This window comes from Cebus imitator, unplaced genomic scaffold (genome assembly GCF_001604975.1).
Source record: "Cebus imitator isolate Cc_AM_T3 unplaced genomic scaffold, Cebus_imitator-1.0 Scaffold66, whole genome shotgun sequence".
Lineage (NCBI taxonomy): Eukaryota > Metazoa > Chordata > Mammalia > Primates > Cebidae > Cebus > Cebus imitator.
In genome coordinates this window covers 5,370,111-5,385,990 of record NW_016107381.1, presented here as the reverse complement: position 1 = coordinate 5,385,990, position 15,880 = coordinate 5,370,111, and the positions used below count along the sequence as shown (strand labels likewise).

The following is a 15,880-nucleotide window of genomic DNA, read 5'->3' as shown; positions in this document are numbered from 1 at the left end:
TCTAGGTAATTTTTGGATTAAGGGTAAGCCTTTATATTTAATCCTAATATATGTCTTCATTTAGTAATAATTTCAATCAGTTGACATGTCTTTGAAACATGTTTTTCTGAAATTCATCAAATCAGTTCTTGTGAATTTGGCATCATTTGGTAATTCAATGAACATGCTTTCTTCCTTGGCTTTATGTGTATCATTGAGTTTTTTTTTAAGTCAACTAAATTCCAAGGTCAAATTTTTTGAGAAACATCCCAAGCATATTCCAGCTGTCAAATATGTTTGAGAAATATTGGCTAAACAAAGTTTTATTAAACCATCCAACATCCTATTTATTAATTTCATACCTTTTATGTTTTCTTGACTATGGGACTTTCTGACCCTTTATTTACATGACAATGGGAATATGCCCACATAAGTTCCAAATCCACTCTGGTATCAGTTTCTGAATAGGTTAGGGTAAGTTAGGTTATGCTTCAATGGCAAACAGCCTCCAAATTGCAGTGACATAAAATAGCAAAGGCTAACTTCTTGCTCATAATACCTGTACATCCTTTGTCAGCAGAATCCATAGGGGATGCAGGCTGGTGAACCAGCAAACACTTTGAACATTGCTAGTTTCTTCTTTCTCCTCCTTTTTTGCCTCCTCCTTCTGTTTTTCAGTAACAACTTACTGAAATATAATGTTGCTAGGTTTTGTTTCTTTTTTTGTTTTGCTATGGAAAAGAAAGTTCTGGAGAATCTTCTTCCAGCACTTAAATATTCTAGCCCAGAAGTGACACTTGGCATTTCTGCTTACAAACTTATTGGCCAAAACTAGTTACATTGGCCCCCATCAACCACAGACGTCTCCAAGATGTTCAGCCTTCCCATGGGCTTAGAAGGAGGAGAGCCAGAAAAATATGGTCAGCATCATTAATGACTATGACCTGTGAGTCTAGTATACAGCACTTCTCAAGATTGTCCATAGAAACTTTTCTTCATGACGCATCTGGAATACCGTGCCTCATAGGAGCTACCTTTGGAAACACTAGCTTCTGGTCTGGAAAACAGCAAGGTCTGGTGGAAGCAAATCCACTAGAGACCGTCTTTCTTCCCTTCAGCCTGGAGTTTTCCATCAGTCTCTCTTGGCTGTGGTCATTCAGTCAGTTATATATCCCTTGGTATTAGCCCCCATTCCTCCATCCTGCTTGCAGAATTGTGTGTGTGTGTGTGTGTGTGTGTGTGTGTGTGTGTGTGTGTGTGTGTGAAAGACTTTGTGAAACTTCCTGCTGAAAGCAAAAGCTTCTCAGCCTGTAGCATCCTTTTTCTGAGTTACAAGGCTATGTTATTGAAATAAGATGAATTTGTTTTGATTCTCGAATCTATGAGTTGGACTCATGGTTGAATCCATTTCAGTGAAAGTACAAAAGAAGAAATCCTATACAGACGTCACCGAATATCCACATAAAAGTGGATTCTAAAGTTTAAATGAAAAATACAAAAATGCAAAAATACCTTATACAGATGTTATATTTACCCATATAAGTAACCAGATAAGTCTGCATGCAAAGTGTGAAATTGAGGCTCTCTAGGAGATAAGCAACATGAACAGGGAAGATTGAGGCATGAAAGCAGTATCCACCTTCTGTGTAAAATTGCAACTGTCTGGGCGGGAATACCTACTTAGGCTGCATGTGGTAACATAGAAACAGAATTTCCATTGTAAACCATGAAGCAGTTCCTCAGGAGGGCATGCATTTTAATGAAATACTATGCAGACTTTAGTGTCTTGGAACTATATATGCATTTTGACACTTATTTCTATTTGAGGTGGGCCAGTGGTGGCCAGAGAGAGCTTTGGCTCTGCAGAAAGAGCCCTAATTATCTTGATCTGGTGATCAGGACACAGTCAGGCTGAGCTGGGCTTATGAGGATGGCCTGCCTAGGAGATGGAGTTGGTTTCTCTTATAAAGTCAGTCAATAAGCCTCATGTAGTATTGGCTTATACCCTGATGAGTTCTAAAAATGATGTAAGGCCAGCTTCTTGGGTATCTATAAATCCCAAGAATGGGAAATTTTTTAAATAAGGAAAAGAAGAATGTGAAAATATTTTTTTCAGCATACAGCCTAATTCAGAGTGAACTTGCAGCTTCCCAAGGGTTGTTTCCTCACCTCCTTTCCTGCGGAGGTCACCAGCTTGTCCCCTGGCTCCTTGTTTGTCTGCCTGTGGGGCCACACACGAGTGCTGACAGTTCTGGCCTCTGTAGGTGCTTAGAGTGACACCATGCCTTGTGAGAAGTGCCTCCTTCCTGGGTTTTCTTTTTGAAATAGCCTAATCTGAAAGAAAATCTCCCTTGCTGTTTGACATGGCATGAATGATAGCATTGGAAATCCTTTTAAATCCAGGAAGATAAATATGTTTCATTGGAGCCATCTTTCCAAAGGCAGACAACTTCAAATATTTCACTCAAGATGCCTCGGGGTCCTAAAAAAGGTTCATGCTTGAATATACAGTGCTTCTTTAGTTTTGTGCATTTTGGGTTCCTGGGTGAGGTTATTTTGGTGTCACTGGCCATGGAAGTTGATCACATTCAGCTTCGATTTTCTAGGTTGCAAGTTTCACAGTCCAGGCCTTGTAGGTGGTACCAAAAAAAAAGTTGTTTAATACACAAGTATTTTCCACATCTTTGCTTAAACATCACTTCATCAGAAACCGCCTCTCACCAACCCTGCCCTGTAGGTTAGCTGCAACATTTTCCTACTTGAAATTATGTAATTTGTTGTTTGTTTCCTGAGCCTTCTGTGATGGGTCCGGTTAGAGCCTGTCTTGCACACCTCTGTCTCCAGCACCTGACCACAGCAGGCACCTCATGAATATCCAACACCTGACGGTCTGATATTTTGTTTCACAGGAACAGACAATCTGCAGGTGAATGTCACCCGGACTCCAGAGTCATTTCCTCCGGGGAAATTGTTACCGATTTCACCAACATGGCCTTTCACAGAAGTCAGGTCTTCCTCAGCAGCAGACAGAATCAAGACTGTGCTGGGACAGTCCTCTGACAACACAAGCTTGCCACAGTCAGCCCGAACCCCTGCGTCCAAGATACACCACACAGCTAGGGCTTACATGGACTTCTCTTCTTCCCTTTACCAAGGAAGCGGACATAGCGCCTCCCTTGAGCCTTCCAAGGATTCTACTGAGTCCCTGGTCCAACCTGGGCCTAGAGGGGGACAAGAAGCAGCTGATGCGTCAGGTTTGCCTCTCACCAGCATGCCCCCCTCATTGTCCACAGTCCCGTCAGGGGCGTCCTTCAGTGCTGTCCTCCCATCCCAGCCAGTATGGGCAGGGACTCCCTCCATTTCAAAGCATCCCCCGAGATCAGATGTTCCCCCACTCCTCCCTCCACCTCCATCCTCTTCATTGACTCCTGACTCACCTCATTCCATCATCTCTGAGCCAGCAGAGCAACTCTCCAAAGTGCTGTTAGTTCCCCAAACAGCTCTAGCCGACCCCTCTTCAGGTCAGAACATAGCTAATCCCCTAAACCCTTTTTCTGATGAAATGGAGCACACTCCATCCCAAAACGCCCGGGATCTCATAGGTGTCCCTCATCTAGGTGTTCCTGGATCCTCAACAAAGTGGCATTCCGAGCTGTCCCCAACAGAGGGTCCCCATTCAGCAGGCTCATCCACATCTGGGTTTTTTAGCCCCATGGCAGAACTGTCCCATCCATCTCCCCCTCCCCCAGCACTTGGAAGTCGTCTTTGGCTTCCAGATGGAAGCCCCTCATGGTCAATGTTGGAAGTGACTTCAGGTCCTGCATCCACCCAGCAGATCAAAGCTGGGGTGGCTGGAAGTGTGTACAATGGGGTGTCTTTACCAACTTTTAAGAATACAGAAGCAGCGACCCATGAGGTTGAGCCTCCACTTTTCCAGACTGCAGAATCAGTGGCCGTAGAAATGACCAGCAGAAAGCTAGCCCCTACCACTGCAAATGACTCTGCTAACCCGCTGCATTTGTCAGCAGCTCCAGAGAATTCCAGAGGGCCCACCCTTTCGGCAGAACACACCTCTTCATCTTTGGTGCCTTCTCCTCTGCATGTCACCGCACCGGGTCGAGAGCAAGCTATCTTCTCTGGGGCGGTTCCCGCATCACCATCAACGGGGACAGCCGACTTGCCCTCCATACGTACTTTCCTCCAGCCCACAGAGAATCATGCCTCCCCATCTCCCGTGCCAGAAATGTCTGTTCCTCCAGCAGAGGGCAGTGACGGGTCCCCGCCTACTGCAGCTAGAGACTTGCTCCTCTCAAACAGAGTTCCTCATCTTCTTCCCACATCTTGGACATTTCCCCGGTGGAAAAAGGACAGCGTGACAGCCATTTTAAGGAAAAATGAAGAGGCAAATGTGACGATTCCTCTCCAGGCCTTTCCAAGGAAAGAGGTTTTGAGTCTTCATACTGTAAATGGATTTGTCTCTGATTTCAGCACCGGTCATGTCTCATCTCCCATCATTACAGCACCAAGAACAAATCCCCTTCCTTCAGGATCACCTCCACCTTCCATACTCTCCATACAAGCCACCCAGACTGTTCCCCCATCTCTTGGCTTTTCTAACACCAAGCCAGAGGCTTATGGAGCTGCTCTGGCCCATTCTGGGTTGCCAGCTTCAGCCTCCAGACAGGTGAGAGCATCGCTCTCCTCCATGGTTGTCTATGATTCCTCAACAACAGGGGACATGAAAAAGCCAGCAACCACAGATGTTTTCTGGAGTTCTCTTTCAGCAGACACTGGATCCCTTTCCACAGAATCAATAATATCTGGCTTGCAGCAGCAAACAAATTATGATTTAAATGGACATACAATTAGCTCCACAAGTTGGGAAACTCATTTAGCTCCAACGGCTCCTCCCAGTGGTTTAACTTCAGCTGCCAATGCCATAAAATCTCAGGATTTCAAATATACTGCTGGGCATTCAGTGACTGGAGAAAGGTTTAGCACTCAGGACCTCATCCTCGGTACAAGCACTGAGCAGCCTGTGCAGCAGTCAGACGTGACCGTGGTTGGAAGCCATAGAGACCTGTGGCCCCCAAGCAATAACAGCCATTCCATAGACTTCCAAACAGCTGAAGTTGAGAATGACTCATCCACCAGTCAACATTCTGTGTCTCATCCACAACTACAGTTGCCCGACCAGCCAACACATCCTCTTTTACTAACGTTGTCAAGACCAACTTCTACAGGTGGCTTGCAGGAAATGCTTTCGGATGGAACAGATACAGGTTCTGAAATTTCCAGTGACGTCAATTCATCACATGAGAGAAATACTTCCAGACCGTTCCAGAACATCTTGAGATATAACTCTGCTGCTGAATCTTCTATATCGACCAGTGTCTTTCCCAAGACCTCCTCCAGAGTGCTGCGGGCTTCTCAGCACCCCAAGAAATGGACAGGTGCAGCCACTAATGCAGGTAGTTTGTTTCCTGGTACCCCCAAAACAGGTATGACTGCTTTTGTGGTCAAAGCATCTTCAAGCTCAACGCAGATACCAGCTTTGCTCTGAAGGAGCTCGTCCCCCTATCAAGAGTGAGCTAGCAGCCCCAAATAGTCATGTCATTGATCCTGTGCCTACTTGAGCTTTTGAAAGTATTCACAATGTAAGCATCCTTGCTATCAACCATAGCTGTGCTGTAAGTGGCATTCTTGTTATGGTTAATCAGCTTAATGAGCCTAGAGTTGTTTTGCCTAAGTTCTGTCCAACGCAAGCCCAGATTGCAGAGACTTCACCCTAGCAAATCCATAAGTTACATCCATTCATCATCAGAACAAGTGACACGTGCATTCCCAGCCAGTGACAAACTTTGTTTTTCCTCTCTTTACAGTGGACACAGTGTCATCAAAGGTAGAGCCAACAGCAGCAGCTGCCGTCACGTTGTTTCTGAGGAAATCAAGTCCACCTGCACTGTCTGCAGCCCTGGTTGCTAAGGGCACCAGCCCCAGCCCTTTGGCCATGGCCTCAGGACCAGCTAAGAGTAGTTCAATGACTACTCTTGCTAAAAATGTCACAAACAAGGCCGCATCTGGCCCAAAGAGAGTGCCAGGGGCAATCCATACAGCCTTCCCGTTCACGCCAACCTACATGTATGCAAGAACAGCGCATACCATGAGCACACATACAGCCATGCAAGGAAACATGGGCACTGCCTCTGGCCTGTTGTCTACGACATACCTCCCCAGGAAACCACAAGCCATGCACACTGGCCTCCCAAACCCCACCAACCCGGAGATGCCCAGAGCATCCACGCCACGCCCCCTGACAGTCACGGCTGCGCTAACATCCATTACAGCCTCAGTGAAGGCCACCCGGTTGCCACCATTGCGAGCAGAAAACACAGATGCTGCCCTTCCTGCCGTGTCAGCTGCGGTGGTCACGACTGGCAAAATGGCATCCAACCTGGAGTGTCAGATGTCCAGTAAGCTCCTGGTGAAGACAGGTATGAGATCACTGTTCTGATCTTAAAGCAGCAAGCCTGGTCCCAGAGATGTAACAATATGTTTCTTTTAAATCAGTGGTTATCAACCAGGGGCTACTTTGTCACCCTCTCCCAGGGACATTTGGCTATGTCTGGAGACATTTTTGGTTGTTATTCTTGGTGGCTCTACTAAAATCTAATGAGATAGGGACCAGGGATACTGCTCAACATCTTACAATGCACGAAACAGCCGTGACAACAAAGATTAATCCAGCCTAAAATATCCATAGGGCCAAGGTGGAGACCATGAGCTTCAGCAAGTGTTAGAGGAGAGAGAGAGCCTGATGTGGCATGGAGCTTAGTCCTAGGTCTCAGAAGCCCCTGGGAAACCACAGTTCTGCCAGTGGGTCTGAGAATGCAAAGGTACCATTTTGCATCAGGGATGTCTGCCATGAATGAATGATGTGATTCGTAAAATACAACATCTTGGGAAGTACTACAGAGTTCAGAAAGGCTTTTGTTGTGAATTTTTTCAATTAGCAGATAGCAAAAGTACAGCTTCCACACACTATGTGGGAGCGCAGGATTTCTTTTGATGGTAGAAAGAAGACTTTCTTGAAAAAGTGGGATGGGCAGCACTAGAATTGTGAGCAAGGATGGGATGCTGTTCTTTTTAGCCCCCACTCCCCAGCTGTAGCAAAGCAGGCCTAGAATGCACAGAGTGCTTTTAATAGTGTGGCAATGTTTGCTATAAAAAACATTAGACAAATTATTTGAAAGAGCATGCCAATGTTGAATGCTCGCATCCCGCCTTCCTCCTCACCCCACAAAGAATTAAATGAAATTATATCTTAAGACATATCCTATTCTAAAATGGGAAATTGTGAAATTAGGCATAGAAAAAAGTAGAGTATCTCTTCCTATTTCTCAAGAAATTATACCATCTGGGTTTCCTCTGTCTGTCCCTTCTCCCTGCCACTCTCTTCTGGGTGACAGGCAGCCCTGGCCCCTCAGAGGCAGAAGTTGGAAACATTCTCATCTCTGTCTTCTTCCCAGCACCCCACCAACCCAGCGACATCTAATCAATCACCAGTTCCTTTCACTTCTGCCTCCTGGGTACCCCTTCTGTCCATCCTGATTCACACTGCCAGTTACCTAGTTCACACTGTCACCGTCGCTCACCTAAATTTCTGCAACAATAGCCACATTTATATCTCTGCCTTCAGATGTCCCCTCTCTTCAATCTGCTCTCCAGTCTGCAGTTGAGAACCTTCTAAAATGCATTCCTTTGCTTAAGACTCATTTCCCATTGCCCTTAGGACCAAGCTTAAACGTGTATGTACAGTAGTCCCCTCTTATCTGCAGGCGATCTGTTCCAAGACTTCCCAGTTGATGCCTGAAAACGCAGGTAGTACCAACCCCTATTCATACATGCCTATGATAAAGCTTAATTTATAAGTTAGGTACAGTTGAGGTCAACAAGAACTAGTAATAAAATAGAACAAGTGTAACAATGGACTGTAATAAAAGTGATGTGAATGTCGTCTCTCTCACTCTCTCAGAATATCTCATGGTACCATACCCTCTATTTTCAGACTCTGCTTGGCTGCAGTAAATAAAACCATGGAAAGCCACACTGTGGCTAAGAGGGAATTACTGTATCCTGAAATATTTAACTTCTTTCCTCTGCACCTTTGCGCTTGGTACTCCTCTGCTGGGAGTGGGTGAGGGTCTCCTCCCCCTTGTCAAATTTCACTCTTGTGATCCTTCAGAACTTAGCTGAAGCATCAGTTCCTGTGGAAATTTTCCCTGATCCCCATCCCTTTACCAGACTCAGGGCTGGATGCTCCTCCTAGGAGCTCTGGCAGCATTCTAGGCTTCCCTTCAAATAGCACCTGTCACATTCTATCCCAAATGCCTGGTCTCCGTCCTGTGTCTCCATCCCACTTGCGAGGTGGGGATGGTACCTTCCTGATGCAGGGTTGTTTGGGGCTGCAGCACTTAGCTCAGGGCCTGCACCTAAGGAGGCTGCCCATGATGTTGTTGCAGGAATTTCTTCCCATGCAGAATCATCTGGGGCAGGCACTGTCGAGCCGGCTTTGAAAGTCAGAGGCAGCGTCTGTCAGAAATGAAATGCCACCAGCATACCAGCTTACTCTCTCCTCAGGTCACACAAACGGCTTCTTTAGCAGGACCCACAGAGCTGCCCACCCTCTCCTTGATGGCTCTATGCTTACCAGCTCTGCCCAGAACTTGCATAAGGTGGTGGCTGGGAGGAAGCAGGGGGCAAATGAACGATGAGATTTGCCATTTTGCCTCATTGCTACGCTTCTGTTTTGCCCCACAGTTCTCTTTCTCACCCAAAGGAGAGTGCAGATCAGTGAATCCTTAAAGCTCAATATCGCCAAAGGGCTTACCCAGGCTCTGCGGAAAGCTTTCCACCAGAACGATGTCTCAGCTCACGTAAGTGCCTTGCTTTGTAACCAAGCTAATCCTTCACACTCTGCCTCTTAGGTCTAGAATATGTTTAGATTGTTTTCCTCCTTTCTAGGTACCATAACAACGCTGGCAGAAGTAGAATCTGTCTTCACTTTGGCAACTAGCTAATGTGTAGTAGCTCGAGAAAAAGGTCAAATTTTGAGGAAAACGAAGACAAATTGTTTTATGTCTAGATTTCTTTCCAAAGACTGGCTATATTAGCCAGGTGGGTGGCTCACACCTGTAATCCTAGCACTTTGGGAGTCTGAGGTGGGCAATCACTTGAGGTCAGGAGTTCAAGACCAGCCTGGGCAACATGATGAAATCCCATCTCTATTAAAAATACCAAAATTAGCCTGACGTGGTGGTGGGTGCCTATAATCCCAGTTACTTGGGAGGCTGAGACAGGAGAATCACTTGAACCTGGGAGGTGGAGGTTGCAGTGAGCCAAGATTGTGCCACTACACTCCAGCCTGGGTAACAGAGCAAGACTCTGTCTCAATTAAGTAAGTAAGTAAATAAATAAATATATAAGCCTGGATATATTGTTTTAAACCATCTCATTATCCCATCGTTTGGGGAAAGTATTTACATTGTTCGTGTAATTCTCTAGAAAACTCTCCATTGCTTTTCCCCTTATTTTCGTCCCCATCATAAACAGTGGCTTATTTCTGGGCATTTAAAAATTACCCTGACTTGTAAATCAAGTCTGGCTTCGCTTAAATTGCCTGCTGCACACAGGAAAGTAAACATTTTTTTCTTTTAATGCCAAGTACTGTTTAATGAGTGCTGGCTGATTTTGATGGCTTATCCAAGTGATGGAAGCTTCACTTTATAGTCTTTGGGTTTGATTCCAAGCTTTCAGACAGTAAACGCAGTTGGCAGTCGGTAGACTCCCATTTGCACCACTAAAAACTATTGCTCTGGCTGCTTCTTTTGATGTTCTCTGTCCTACAGCTGCAGTCAGCTTACTGACCCCTCCCCTCCCATCAACACGAAGGACTAGAAAGGAGATTTGGCACATACTTTATTGATCATTGTCAATCTCTTTTATATACTTCTGAAAAAGAAAAAAAGAGAAAGAAATGCGTTCTATGAGAGGCTCGTATGGTTTCTGCACCAGAAACTTTACGGGAAGTTGAAAATGTGAATATTTCCACTTAGTTGCCTGATATAGTTTTCGTTAAACTTCAGTCACTCTCAAACTGCTTCTGTAGTTTTGGTCTTTGCTGCGTATCATCGCAGAGCAGTGTGACAATTAGTGTTAGGTTTTTTGTTATTGTTTAGTGGGCTCTCTTTTAAAAACTTAACTACATTTTTTTTGAAAGGGTATTTGCTATCACCACCATAAATGGAAATCAAGATCATTTGCCGCAAATAAAAGGTGATGGTAAGAATGAGAATAACGGGGACAAACAGCTTGTTAAATTCAAGCTGGCGGTCCTTGCTTGTGGAAGGCTCTGAGGCTGAGCCTGGTGTCCCTTTGTTTGTTTGTTTATTTAAAAAAGGAATTGGCAAGGGTTAGAAAGATGTTAAAAGCAAATATTCACCAAACGGAGACTTATTTCTTGGGCTCATTAGAAGGATTGAAAGGGAACAACTTTCTCACTGAGTGATTTAGTGCTGTCTTGTGGCGTGTCCACGGTCCATGCTGAAGTACCTCTTGTTCCACCTAAAATCATCTTGAGCACCATCTTCAGGAAAAACTAACCAAGCGGGGGCACACAATGTGGAGGAAGCAAAGGCACACCCCTCCTGTTTCAAAATCAGTTGTCTTGCTTCCTTTGGAAAATACACATGGAGATGCAAGAATATGGGGAGAAAGTGGGTGTCAAAAACGTCCTGGCTGGGCACAGTGGTTCATGCCTATAATTCCAGCACATTGGGAGGCCAAGGCAGGAGGGTCACTTGAGGCCAGCAGTTTGAGACCAGTGTGGGCAACGTAGTGAGACCCCATCTCTACAAAACATAAAAGTTAGCCGGGTATGGTGGCACATGCCTACAGTCCTAGCTACCCTAGAGGCTGAGGTGGGAGAACTGCCTGAGCCCAGAAGGTCAAGGCTGCAGTGAGCTGTGATCATGCCAATGCACTCCAGTCTGGGTGACAGAGCAAGACCTTGTCTCAAAAAAACAAAAAACAAAAACACCCACCGAACAAAACCCTGAGTTCCAGTTTTACAAGATGAAAAGAGTTCTGGAAATGGATGGAAGTGATTCGTGGTAGTTGTACACCATTATGAATGTGTTTAATACCACTGGACAGTACACTAAAAAATAGTCAAGATAGTAGACTGTATATTGTGTGTATTTTCCCACAATAAAAACTTGGAAAAAAGTAGCTTCATACGTGTGTGTGTGTGTGTGTGTGTGTGTGTGTGTGTGTGTGTTTGTATGTATGTTACTCTTTTCTCTGTTTTTCAAATATACAAATTCTATAATAAACATTACGTTTAATATATAAAAACCAAAACAAATTTTAAAAACCCCTGGGACAGAAGGAGCTCAGACCATCATTGCCTCCTAGGGTTCAGCTGTAGGAGGAATTCTCTGTGCTGCAGCCCTGCCTTGGTCTCGAACCAGTTTACAAGCCAATGACAGAGTCTGAACGAATTTTCTCTCTGACTCTACAAAGAGGAATTCACTTTGCTTACTTCTTGACCTGTGCCCCAAAGGTGTCCCCACTTATCATTTCTACCTTTTAATCCTCATAAGTGATGAGAAATATAATGTGACTTTTTCCAGCATTTCTTCAAACTACTCTTTCCTCTTTACCTTTTTGGTAATAATAATTCATGCTCACAAGAGTATACTGAGGCACTTAAAGAATAAAAAAGACACAGACTTAATTCTATTCCATAAAGGTTTGGTGTAAATTATATTTTGTTGTTTCTGTGGTATTTTGAGACTTGTCAATCCAGATTATACTTCATAGGATTATTAAGAGCATTTATTGAATGAGAACATTCTGTTCTCCACCCTTGCTTCTAACAGCCGTGGTTCTGAGAAATACCAAGAACTTAAAGTACAGTGGAAATAAACAATGGGTTTTGTGGGTCCTTTTGTTTTGTAGGTTGACATTCTGGAATATTCTCATAATGTCACCGTTGGTTATTATGCTACCAAAGGGAGGCTGGTGTACTTGCCTGCTGTGGTGATGGAAATGTTGGGTGTGTATGGAGTCAGCAATGTCACTGCAGACCTGAAGCAACACACTCCAAACTTGCAGTCTGTGGCAGTACTTGCCTCCCCATGGAATCCCCAGCCTGCAGGCTACTTCCAGCTGAAAACAGGCAAGTGACTCAGGAAAGGATTTTCATCCATTCTGGGGTCAGGGCCGTACCAAGTGGACACCTGTTTAAAAACTTCATTACTAGCTGCTGTGCATTTTCTAAAGTCCTTGTGAACTATCTTCAAAGGGTCCTGCCACTGAAAAGTCCAAGTTCCTTGCACATCAGTCGAAACTCCTCCAACCCTGGAGTGGTTAGAAGTGTTCTATCATAGGAGTCTTCTTCCCAGTTTACATACTTAGTACTTTTGAGCACCAAGTACTATATTTTATATTTCTTTCTGTACGATCAGTGGATGCCAGTAAGAGTTGAACATGCAGAAAAAAAAAAAAATCTATGATTTGGAGCAATGGGTTCCAGATGGCATTGAATCAGAATCTCTGAGTTTAGGCCTTAGAATATTTTTTTTTTCAAACTTTCCGGGGATTTCTGGTCTGCAAAGTTTGTAAACTACAAGAGTGGAGAAACTCTTAAAATTGAAACAATCAACTTAGCAATGAAGGTCAATTGATTTTCTTCCCTCCAAAGAAATAGGAGGCATGATCTCTCTTAGGTTATGATTTTTCAGTCTTGGAGCAGACGTCTACATATTCCATTCAAATAATATAAAATCCTTTGATTGGAGGGAATCTCTGGTTTGATCATGATTTTAATTCTTCTATGTTATAAATCATCTTAAGGGCCACTTTCCAAACTACACTCAAACCTTGTCTGGGCTTATTACTTATTTGCCTAATTCCTCTCATCTAAAATCATGCTGTTTTATATTATGACCGCTGTTAAATCCAAGGAACTGAGACATAGAGCTTTGGTGAGCACTGATTTACTGCTCTCATTCTAGTGCTGCAGTTTGTGAGCCAAGCTGACAACATCCAGTCCTGCAAGTTTGCTCAGACAATGGAACAGCGGTTGCAGAAAGCATTCCAGGACGCCGAGAGGAAAGTCCTGAATACCAAAAGCAACTTGACGATTCAGGTAGGGAGGAAGGTGCTTCAGACAACCACAATCCGGATTCTGGCAAGAAATGACTTGGGTCTTCCCTTTCAGAGCTGCCATGTATAAATGTATCTTTGTGCTTCAGGCATTGGTGAGGGTGTCTGGGGTCTGGCCGTGACGGGAGGGATGCTGTGTCACTGTCCACCTACTGTGGTTTGGGGTTTTATATTTCTTTCCCCATGGGATGCTTTCTGAGGCCTTTCCAATACATTTAATTATTTTGAAAAGTTGAACTAGGCTGTAATGTATATGTTAAATGTCTGATATAAAATGAATAAATGAATCACTTCTAAATAGCTAAGTCACCAAGATTTGCCCATTCTGTTATTTGCATTGGGTTATATTCCAGTCACCTTAGTTTAGACACATGCCAACACACACACACATAAACTCACACACATACACACGCTCAGACACATACACACGCTCAGACACATACACACACATTTTATATTGAAGGCTTTACTATGTGCCAGGAGCTGTGCTAAGTGTTTTACAAATATTTTGCTACATAATACTTAAGAAATCCTTCTGAGGTATTCTTACTCCCATTTCATAGAAGAGAGAACTGAGAGAGAGGCTAAGAAACTTCCAGAAGATCACACAGTTGATAAAGAATGGAAAAAGGACCTGAGTCAAAAGCCCATGCTCTTATCCACTATGCTATGCTCATGTTGGTGCAGTGTAGAAATGGGGTCCTTAATGAAGCCTGTGTCAAACAAGGGAATTCTTTCCCAGGGAAATCCCTGAGATGCATCATGGCATGAGTGAGGAGGAAGTAAGAGCTGAGGTTAGAAGCTACAGGAGCCTAAGAGTTAAAGGGTGATGGGAAAGTGTTCCCTGTAGGGGCTGCTGCTATGGGGGGACAGGATTTTAGATGCTCTTGAACATTTAAACTGCCCCTTTTTAAAGTTTTTAGTTGTTTGTAGAGATGGGGTCTCCCTATGTTGCCCAGGCTGGTCTCAAACTCCTGGGCTCAAGTGTTTCTCCCATCGCGGCCTCCCGAAGTGCTGATATTGCAGGTGTGAACCACCGCACCTGGTGCACCGTAGCGCAGCTTTTTGGACTAACAATGTACACAGCACCAAAAGCCTTTCTCAGATCTTTTAAAAATTGTTTTGCAATTACATAGACATCATCCCACAAAAGACAGATGCTTCTTAGTGATATTCATCTGGTCCCCAATTCACTCTTCTTTTCAATGTCTCTGTTTTGACTACTGAACTAAAGCCTTTGCTATTAGGCCCAGTGGTTTTGCAGTGGACATTTAGCATTAGTGAATTATCAGCAAAGGCAGTATGATGTAGAAAGCATACAATTTAACTTGAGTGAGCAGGTTTCCTGTTCTAGATTCATCCAAAGTGTAGATGGAAGTATCTCATTATGATTTGGTTCATGTTAGATGAACATCTAAAAATGTGTCACAGACTGAAGATTTATGTAAGGAGTGTGACTCAGCTCTCTTGTGGGAACTCTTTTTCTTTCTGATTGGTTTTGTGATCCTCACAGGTGCATGAGCCTAGTTAGATTTTGGCAGCACAGCATACTTTAATTGTATTCAGGAAGCACAGACTTACGGAGTGCCTGCTATTTATCAGGCACTGGAAAGGACACCAAGGTAAGCTGCCCTTGGCCTTAAGAAGTCTCCTTGTGTTGTTGTATGGTAGTTATGGGTCATTAGAGGAAACTTTATAAATCAAGTAACAAACCTTCCTTGGAAAAGACAATAGGAGGTGATTTGAAGATTACATCAAAATGAATTTTAGATATTCTTGAACATTTAAGCAATTTTGAAATGAATGGATAGTTAGATGAATTGTTTTTATTAATCCTGTTTCCATTTTTGCCTTGGCTGACAGGAAGCCCAGAGCCAAATTTGTTGCCTGGATTTAGTAACCCTCTGGGCCTCTATATTATGCATGGCACCTACATGCTGCCGCTCCCTTGGGGTTGTCTTTCCCCAGGACCTGGTTTTGTAATTAATAACCTTTCCTTTTATTGTATAATATATAATTTGTAAGGCACTTGGAATCATTTGTGGAATAAGACCATGTAAATATTTAATTTGCTCAGAGAGTCATTGAAAAATAAACAACAACAAAAAAAGTGTATAGCTTTGGTATTAGGGACTAGATTACAGTGGACTCGATTAGGATGTTTTTGGTTTCCTGGGACAGAATCTAAGCTGATGAGGCTTAAGCAAAAAGAGGAAGTGATTGGCTCATGTAACTGAAAGGTTCACACTTACCTACTTCAGGCACAATTGTATCCAGGTGATTAGATGATTTCTTCATCAAGTTCTCTCTTCATTTCTTGACTGGCTTTTCTCTGCACTGCCATTGTCCACAGAGCCCATGGGGTGACCCCTCACATCCCCGTCTCCTCCTTGTTGCTCACAGTCTTGTGGACCAAAGTGCCTTTTCTGGTTTCATTCTAGTAAAAATCCTGGGATTAGCTTTCATTGAACACGCTGTGCCCTTTCTGGATCAGTAACTGTGGCCAAGGAGATGAAGTATCCCGATCAACTAGGCCTGACCACTCCTGAAACCAGGGTGGGGCAGCCCCATCCAGAACACATGAGCAGAGAGGAGAGGTGGTTCCCTGAGGAAAATTCTGGTGCTATCAGGAAGGGAGGATGGCTGCTGGGCCGGCAAACAACAGGTTTCT

General features: G+C 44.0%; 1 protein-coding gene across 1 annotated transcript in view; it reads left to right on the top strand.

Annotated features, from left to right (window-relative positions):
- Positions 1 to 15,880, top strand: part of KIAA1549L (KIAA1549 like) — a 173,540-nt gene that overhangs the window by 41,688 nt on the left and 115,972 nt on the right. The window contains exons 4-9 of the mRNA XM_017530550.2: positions 2,889 to 3,233; positions 4,008 to 5,450; positions 5,862 to 6,473; positions 8,800 to 8,915; positions 12,001 to 12,220; positions 13,059 to 13,192. Of these exons, the coding sequence (XP_017386039.2) occupies positions 2,889 to 3,233; positions 4,008 to 5,450; positions 5,862 to 6,473; positions 8,800 to 8,915; positions 12,001 to 12,220; positions 13,059 to 13,192 (2,870 nt within the window). The remainder of the gene's footprint in view (positions 1 to 2,888; positions 3,234 to 4,007; positions 5,451 to 5,861; positions 6,474 to 8,799; positions 8,916 to 12,000; positions 12,221 to 13,058; positions 13,193 to 15,880) is intronic.